This window comes from Epinephelus moara, chromosome 22 (assembly GCF_006386435.1).
Source record: "Epinephelus moara isolate mb chromosome 22, YSFRI_EMoa_1.0, whole genome shotgun sequence".
Classification (NCBI taxonomy): domain Eukaryota; kingdom Metazoa; phylum Chordata; class Actinopteri; order Perciformes; family Serranidae; genus Epinephelus; species Epinephelus moara.
The window spans coordinates 33,780,928-33,790,528 of record NC_065527.1 but is presented as its reverse complement, the minus strand read 5'-3'; the positions used below and the strand labels follow the sequence as shown (position 1 = coordinate 33,790,528).

Genomic DNA, 9,601 nt, shown 5'->3' with positions numbered 1-9,601 from the left:
CCCCCCCCCCCCCTCCCCTCTCCAGTGATGGTAGGTCAATTGCAATAAAATGAACCATGTGGCTAAAAGCTGTTATGGGATGTGACTGATCTAAGTTAGAAATAAGCACGTTGACTCAAGTACTTTATGGTTTGAGTAGTTGAGTATTTATCATTTGGACCTCAAGGGGAATGCTACCTAAACTAAGAATTCTAATGTTGCCTCCATGTCTTGGGAAAGTTGAGTCAATAGGCTTGTTCCAGATGAGCCAGGCCTCTACAGATTTGATCACCGACGGTGCACAATGCATGCCGTGGAGTTTTGTGACTTCGTCCTGACTTGCTCTGACTTATTTTATAAAAAAAAAAGTGGACAGTGATGATCTTGCAACAGCAAGGTGGCTGCAGGTTTTTCGAGCCAGGCGCTGCAGTTGTTCTCCCCTGACTGCAAGACCCAGAGCATGATCTAACAGCTGATTGGTTCAGATGTTTAATCAACAATATGATGTTTTAGATAAAGTTTTAATTTGTCTTGAATTTCAGAGATTTAAATTTTGTCTGATTTGAAGGTTTATTCTGTTAAAAGAATGTTGTGTGACTGAAGTTTAGTTGTCAGAGACTGAAAACATTCATCAAACTATAAATGGTCTACTGTAGATTAACACTGGACTGTTTTAATTATTGAAGTTGCCTGTTTAGCATCACAGAGACTTGTCAGTGAAATGTGATGATTCTTAAAATAACATCTGTACAGATGTGAAGCCCTGACTATATCTGATCTTTAATGAAAGCTGTTGTGTATTTTTTTTCCTCTGAAAATGTTAGCCTTATAGTCAAACACAATTCATTTAGCCTATGTAGTTGAGGGGACAGTTCTGCTCTGCTGCAACTAACTGACTTACATGAAAGCTCATGCAAAATGGAGGTTGAACCATGAACAGAAATGAAAATAAGAAACTGAAATTAAATAAATCCATGTATCGTAAAAAAACAAACAATTGGAGACTGAAAATGAATTGATGTGGGTCTGATAACATTTTTAATAAATTTACATCATATCGGACAGGATGCAAGTGTTTCTGTGACTTCCTGTACGGACTGAAAGCTGCTGGAAACTGTCCGACTTTGCGTCTTTTTTGTCACCGCCGCCTGATCTCGTCTACTTTCCAGGCGAGGCGCAATTCATCTCGAACAAGCCTAATGTTTGTGATTATGAGATAGGCTACTCTGTCAAAACCAGAAACCAGAAGGAAGTCTCAAACTTGTGATGTCATCCAAGAGTGAATTCCGGAGCTGCTTTAAATTGCCTGATTTTTGTGGATCCACAGAAGTCTTTTGTAGCCAAGTGAGCTTTATTCTACTGTAGTGTTCCTGGCTCTGAAACAGAGAAAATGTACCCATATACTCAGAACATTCCCCTGGGTGCTCTGTGTCACCTACAACATCTTTCAACATTTATTGTCCACGCAGCAGCTCCAGACTTAATACTTTTTTTTGGATTTGGGAGAGTTGTTTGTTTACTAGTATTGAGATCAGATATGATTCAATATTCAAAATATGACCAACAAATAAAATTAATTGCTGTGGATGAAACGGATGAAATCAACCAGCTGTTATGCAGTTAGTCATCACAACCTCTTGAGTTGCACGATGCTGCATGCATATTAATGACCCAACCTATTATCTAATGTCAGTGGTGGAAAGAGTATTAAGATCCCTAGGTACTAATACCACATTGAAAATTCTCCATGAAAAGTAAAAAATGCATTCAAAACTTTACTTAAAAGAAAAACTATGCAGTATCACCAACATGTACTCAAAATATCAAATGTAAAAGTGTTCATAGTGTAGTAAAATGTTCCCTGACAGTGTTTTCCTCCTCTATCTGATCTCTGGATTAATATTCCTGATGCGTTCATGTGTATATCATTTTACTGCTGTAGATGTTTAAGGCTGTGCTCATTTAACTCATTTATATACTTTTGGGTAGTTTAATCTACAGTAATGTATCAAATTCTGTAAGTTCATCATATGTTTGTAGCAGGACTGTCCTGTGAGATCATGTGTCGAAAAAGTCAGAGCAGCCCTGTTTTCAACTTTGAAATGATGAGTTTTCTAGCTGATCCAGGAGGGGGTTTAAAGTTTATTTAGCTGAAGAGGTAGGAGAATTTTCTTAACACATAGAGAACACTTCATCCATCAATTTATCACACACGTTCAACATCAGGACATAAAGATACATGGCTTTCACCGGACAGGACGGGGATGATACACTCTCATCTGAAAAGTAACTCAAGTTGTCAGACAAATTTAGTGGAGCAAAAAGTTGCCTACAGCTTCCCTCTAAGAGATGGTCTTGATAGTATAAAGTTACATAAAATGAAAATACTCAAAAGTGCAAGTCCCTCGAATTTGTACTTATGTCTGCTACAACACTTGAGGAAATGTACGTAGTTACATTCCAACACTGTCCAATGTACATAAGACAACTTTGAAATAAATGGTTATGCGTAATGAGATCTTTGACAAGTAAAAGTGCATTGTACAGATAAAGTATTTTTGAACAAAAGGCTGAATGCTAAAGTGCATACACATGTGCTGGCATGTTGCTGTGACCAGATCTTCATGTTCTTCACTGTTTTAAAATATATTACATTGCCAAGTGTATATTGGACTGATCTGCAGAAACGACTTTCCTCACTTGTCATTTAAGGCTGTACAGTTGCATAAAAAGGGCTGCTCGATGGTTAAAACTATAAAATAGGCCCTCCTCCCACGTAGCCAGCTGCAATGTAACCCTCCGATTGCATGTTTCTGAAAACTAAACCATATGGGGTTTGAGACCACACCCTCGTAATGCACCCTGTCATAAATGTATATAACTGTTACACACTGTCCGCGGAAGTGAATTAAAACAATCAAGACTATGGCCATATTTCTACGCTCGGAGTAGTATTTTTGTGTATAACACGTTTACATAGATAGGACAAATGACAGGAGCAAAAGCATGAACTACTAATGGTCAGGAATGCTTTTATTTTGAAGGTTGAAACCGAACCGGTAGTCCGTCTCCTTTGTTCTCATAATTAGCTAGGTAGGCTAAACGTTTAAGTCGACCGGCCAAGCGGACCTCCCCTCTGGGTTTTGCTGGTTAGTAGTACCGTTAATGGCAACATACCTGTCGTCAGTTAGCTCTAGCTGGAACCTAACTTGATAACGTTACAACATACAAAAGATAGACACGTTGGTGTGTTCTTAACATGGTGTCTAGAAGTTGAGGAACTTGGTTTGTGTCGAGTTATTTGATGCTAACACGAAGGGCTAACGTTAGCTACGGTCTGACGGAAAAACTCAACTAACGTCGCTGAAGGTGAGCATTTGTTTATCATTTTAGTTAACGTTCATAATAGACACCATAAATTCGAAAATTGTTTACAGAAATTGTATAAAACCAACTGACACTAGTTGTGAACCAATCTTAATTTCTAGTGAAAACCTAATTTACAGGTTAGCGAAGACAACTATCAAGACCTGTGTATCATTAGCTAACTCGCATTGATGTTGACAAGGAATTGAAAGGAAGCTTTAATGCTTAACCGTCTTAATTGTCTCTTCTTTAATTTGCAGGGATGCAGAGTGGAGTAATATGTTCCGGGAGACTGAAAAGTTAAACAGGTTTGTCAAGCAATGACGTTAACGTTAATGTTAACGTGAAGCCTCACGTGGAACTAGCCGTTGCTAACTTGCGTATTGAGTATATCTGAAAGTAATGTTGAGTTATTGAAAGCAACCTTGGCAGCTCCAAAGGTTGCCATATTGTAAAAAAAAAAAGAAAAGACATGTAGACGAGAAGCCTGACTTATAAATGCTGGCATTTCATTAAGAGAGTCACAAGTAATATAAGGAGGGTCACTCCTTGTTTCTGTTGAACTGCTCAGACACACCCACAGGTGTGTCTATGGCCTGTGGACGTCATTTTGCCTAAACCTGAATCCTTGTGAACAAGTATTACAACTTCACAGCTGAACTGGCAATACGTACATGCTTTTCCAGTAAGCTCTCAGAGCTGCCTGCCCAACTTCATTGAGAGGAGCTGAAAACTGAGTGTCTGCTAATTTTAATTCACCTCCAACAATCTCTGTGAGAAAGCATGACAGCTGTGGTAGGCAGAGCATGGGGGTGGGTATTGGGCTCATGGAACAGCAGAGCGGTGTCAGAGAAGACCACAGTGGTGAAAGCCAAGGGCCAGGAGCATGGCTTCAGAGGAGAGGGCCTCGGGGGGTGGACTTCTTGGATCTGGGGAGGGTGGAGATGTCAAAGTGACCAAAGTAGTCCAGTAGAGGAGTACTGGGAGGCGCAGGAGAGGCTTCAGCCCATGGAAATTGAAGATCTTGGTGCAGGGAGACAGGAGACAGATGCAAGTTCAGAGCAAGTATCTAGATGGTGGAATAAGTATCTCCCAACTTCTTATTTTTCGTGGCCAAGAAAAACAGCAACAGTTGGATTAAGACGAAGGAAATGTGATGTTCAAAGTAGAGATGCACGGGACTGTGATATTGATGGAGACTTTTCTGACTATGGAACACCTCCTCCTTCTCCTACACCTCCTTCCTCTCAGCTGACATCTCCTTTTCGACTCTTTGCGCACAGCTGGAAGGTGGAAATCCTACCAGAACACTACGAGATTTGTTTTAACTTCCTCCGCCACTTGTTTGATCTGTTCGTGGTTGGCTTCCTGTGGACCGTGTCCCCCCCTGCCAAGCTGATCCTGGAGGTGTTGGGGGTCCAGGGAGCACTGAGGCTGTGGTTTCATGGTATGGCCATGTTTTTTGTCTCCACAGTTGGAATGGCTGGATTACTCTGGTTGATCCAGGAGTATCTCCCTCAGTTTGCTTTGATCTATGGCATCATCCAGGCATTGGTGATCTCTGTCAGTGTTCGACAGAGTGTGATCCTCAGCATAGAAGAAGAAAAAGAAGAAAATGATGAGGGTGGCAAGGAGACCGAAAAAATGGAAGACTGCAGGGAACATAAAGAAAAGGTTATGTCTATAAACAACAAGGTGAAGACAAGTTAAATAAAAGGTAAGCCCCTTAATTTGTCTGATGTGCTGTTAGATAACATTTAGATAACATTTTACCACCTGATAAGTTTTTTTTCTTAATCTAACAGTGTGGTGTTCTATCAGTGTTTTGGTTTTATGACTGCATATGTTAAATTAAAATTACAAAAACTTGCAAACCAAAAATGTGAGTGCATTACATCACCATGAAAAAGTGCTTAATAACAGGAGTAGGTAAAAGGACGGACAGCTGAAGATGTACTGTCACTGCAAGTAATCTCCAGGATATAAAATGAAGCTGGATGAGCCCTGCAGGCCCCTCGTCATGGACAGCTGTAGCAAAAGACTCGAGTAGTCTAGTCTGGAAGTGATGAATGCATGAAAATACTACTTGCACATTCACTAATAATAATCCTATACTGCTAATATATCACCCAAAAGGGCAGTTTTTCTGCAGAACAAGCACTTTAGAAAATGTCTAATTTAGTTATGCAAGACTTTGAATGCTGTACTTTAGAGTTTTATATATTGTGGCTAGAGTTGTACCGATACCAGTATCGGAAATGCCCCCGATACTGCCTAAAATGCAGCATCGGCCATCGGTGAGTACAGCCTATGACCAATCTGATACCATGTAATGCCTCACGTCATTACGCATATGCACCCTACAGGCAAAAGAAACGGAAAGGGAGCGGAGTAGTTTTATGGCATTCATTCTACTATTATGTATTTATTTCTTAATATTTTACATAGAATTTTAGGAGTTGAGACATACAACAATTCATATCCCATCCATTTTTTACGCGCTGGTATTGGATCGGTACTCGGTATCGGCAGATACCTAAGGTTCAGGGATCGGAATCGGTTTCAGGAAGGAAAAAGTGGTATCGGTACATCTCTAATTGTGGCATTGCTACTTTTATAAAGGTGAAGTATCTGTTTCTTTTGACACTGCTTTTAGAAGCGTTTAAAAATAGAGGAGCTGTAGATAAGAGTGGTTAGTTGTTTAATAGACAGCCAACCCTGATTTTGGCCACAGTTTGGTGAGTTCTGGTCATGCTCTAAGGAATTTGATAAAGGCAAGACATAATCATTTTAAGTGGCAATAAAGCTAAGTATTTATGCACAGTACATACTGCCAGTTTAGAGTGATTTCTTTTCAGCTTCATGTGAAACCTTGTTATTGAAGACAATCACAATGGTATTTGTGTCTAGTAGTAGTTCACTTTGGTCTGAAGGGAGAGTTGCCATTGTGGTAAGATCAGTTTGTATAGTTGAATGGGCTATTTTATTGTAGTGATCAGAATAATACTGAACTGTGTTACATGGAGATTCTGGAAGAACTTGTGTTTTATTTGTTGGTTAAGGGGCGTGTGCTCATACATCCTGATGTATTTGTTATCCTGCATTAAGCGCATACTTATTATTACTTATTATACTTACTAGGCTGGGATTCAGTTATTCTAGTCCAGATACTGTGAGAGAAACAGGTAAAATATGTACTGCTCCCTCAGTTGGCATTCAGCATTCACACACACACACACACACACACACACACACACACACACACACACACACACACACACACACACACACAGAGTTAGGCCATCATGCATTTGTTTTGATCATCTTACCATAGAAAAGGAAATGTAAGATTCTCTGGGTGGTGTGAAACTGATACCACTGGCAAAAAATAAAATGATTTCTCAGGGAGATAGATAATAGATATAATAGATAGATAATTCAGTTTAGATCTCCAGCTGCTTCAGTTGTTCTCAGAGAAATGAGCCATTAGTGTATATTATGTGGAAACAACCATTAGCCTGACAGCAGAGATGAGGGAATACATTTTGTAGAAATAAATACTCTAATAACTTACTCTGGACTAGGGATGGGTACCGAAACCCAGTAATAAATTGGCCCCGGGGCTAAATTATCAAAGAGCGTAGTATTGATAAGCTCTGACGGTATCGGTTCATTCATGGGTATTTTAGTTTAATTAATTATCCTGCAGCCTCTCATCTGCGCTCTGTGCCAGGGCTGAACTCCTCCACATACACATCCACACACACACAGACACGACAAACATAACCGGTGAACAGCCAAGTGGCCGTGGTGGTAACAAAGTTCACATCAGCTACACTCGTTACTGTAAGTGAAATTAAACCGTAGAGAGTAAGAAGCCAATAATTATCAATACATGTGTTTAGCAAGCATGAACATGTAGACAATGATATTCAGTATGCTCTGTCCACAGTCTCTAACCCACCGCCCCCAATGTTATGTTTTACACGCTGATTTAGACAGCACTTGAATTCTTACTAATAAGCTCAAAAGACAGCTGTCTGTATGTAGACTAACTTAGTTGACATTTCTTGTAAAATTGGGCAGATACTTTTAAACTTAGCTGCTGGCTGAGACAAAGCCCCTCCTCTTTCTTCTAGCACTAATGTTACCTGCATACAGTGAATCACATCAGCAGCGAGGGAGCAGAATAGAGGACAGGTGGACAGAGGACAGGAGAATACTAAACTTCACTCAGTAGTGTCATGTCAGGAATATTATTTATATAGTGACTTTGCTGTTGTAAAAAATGCTGCTCTAGAAACTAGGGATGTCCCGATCCAGCTTTTTCACGTCCGATCCGATACCGATATTACAGCCTTGAGTTTTGGCCGATACCGATACTGATCCGATCCAAGCGCGTATTATACATATTCACTTATTTTGTTGTCAGTCATGTTAGAAAAGGTTTGATCAAGCAATATTACTTTAACAAGAACAACTACTTAATCAGGTTAGTTAGAATGATCCACAACAGTTGGTATGAGAAATGACCCGTTTATTGTTAACAGGGTTAAATAAACAAACTTTAAACTTGAACATTAACATTAAATAAAAAATATAGCTGGTTTGCTTTGGCTGCTTTGGCCCCTTAATAAATAGAAAATAAATCAACACAAGAAATCTTTAAAATGTCTAACATTGAAATTAAAATAGCAGCAAGACTCCACACACTTGTGCTTTGGCCCCCTAATAAATAAAAAAAAGATTAACACCACAAGACATTGTTGACATTTAACAAACAATGCAGCCTTTCCTTTTCAGTTATTTTTGTAGTGTGAGTGCCAGCCTGGTGCACAGGCACACAATATTGTACAACTGTTTAAACAAGCAATAGTCCATCCATGGCTCCAATTTCACTAATTGTGCCCATCAGTGCTCTTTACTTAAACAGTAAGAGTGTAAACCAAATAAAAATATCACTCTCAAAAAACCAGAGCAGAAAACAAATAAGTCAGTTAACTAAGTTGACTGCTACTCCTCCTACCCTTCCCTCCATGTGTGTCTGCATGCTGGCCTGGTGGATTGATAGTAAGTGCTGGAGCGGATCGCTGGAATGGACTGCTTGAATCACAGAGCGCTGGGCTGTCCGGAAAACCAGGATCAGAATCCGTGAAAAACTGGATCGGAGTTCTTGGATCTGCATTTTTCCATGCAGTCCGATCCGATGCCGATGCCCGTTTTTTGCTAATATCGGTGGCCGATACCGATCCGAATATCGGATCGGGACATCCCTACTAGAAACAACAATTTGTTTTATTTAAAAATATTCAATAATCCTCTTCTGAATTTATTCTTTTTAAGTAAATATATTCTAAAAAGCAATTATTGAGAAATGAAAAAGAACCGATAAGAATACTGATAAAGTACCGGATCGATAAGGAGTATCGATAAAAGTAGTATTATCGATAAAATCTTAATGATACTCATCCCTACTGTGGACCCATACGCCTCCATCATTACATTGTGATGTATGGAGGACTATTGATTGGTCAGTCTGGAGATTTGCACACCAAGACCAAAAACAGAGTTCAACAGAAGTAAACAAAGCTGTGCTATGGTAGTTAGTCTCCTTTCCCTCTTAAGCGCTTTTTAGATAGGAGTTGTGCAAATTTGCAGGAAAGCCCAATCAGTCTTTTTCAGCACTGGCAGTATATAAACAAAATCGGGGAGTGCTGCAAAATGCTGCCTACCTACTTTTGTTTATACAGAATGCGCCTTTTTCGGGGCAGTGGGGGGCGTGAGCAAGTAACAAAACGTGTAGCTCAGCGTGTGACGTAAACAGTGACGTGGGAGGGAAGCCGCGGCTGGTCAGTCCTTCGGCAGTTCTCTCAAAAGTCGGCCCGTTCTTCACTGTCCCCGTCGTCTGACGGTTAAAGGGATAGTGCACCCAAAAATGAAAATTCAGCCATTATCTACTCACCCATATGCCGACGGAGGCCCTGGTGAAGTTTTAGAGTGCTCACATCCCTTGCGGAGATCGGCGGGTGGAGCGGCTAGCATATCTAATGGTAGACAGTGCCCCAGACTAACGTCCAAGAACACAAAATTGAATCCACAAAGTACCTCCATACTGCTCATCCATAGTGATCCAAGTGTGCTGCAGCCGCGACATAAAAAGTTGTTTGGAAAAACGTCATATGAACTCTGTTTTTAGCCTCACTGTAGCCTGTAGCTCTGACTGCTTCTCTGTGCTCCACGTTCACGTGTGCGCGCA

General features: G+C 40.2%; 1 protein-coding gene across 2 annotated transcripts in view; it reads left to right on the top strand.

Moving 5' to 3' along the window:
• The first annotated feature begins 3,035 nt into the window (after nt 1-3,035).
• Nucleotides 3,036-9,601, top strand: part of c22h6orf47 (chromosome 22 C6orf47 homolog) — a 20,548-nt gene continuing 13,982 nt past the window's right edge. Inside the window, exons 1-3 of one of the 2 annotated variants that reach the window (XR_007569151.1) lie at nt 3,041-3,348; nt 3,606-3,653; nt 4,820-5,062. Coding sequence is in view for 1 of the 2 variants with exons in the window: in XM_050034015.1 (XP_049889972.1) it covers nt 4,129-5,055 (927 nt within the window). In the remaining variant the exon portion in view is untranslated. Of the gene's footprint in view, nt 3,349-3,605; nt 5,063-9,601 lie in introns of both variants that reach the window. The other variant, XM_050034015.1, reaches the window with a different exon arrangement.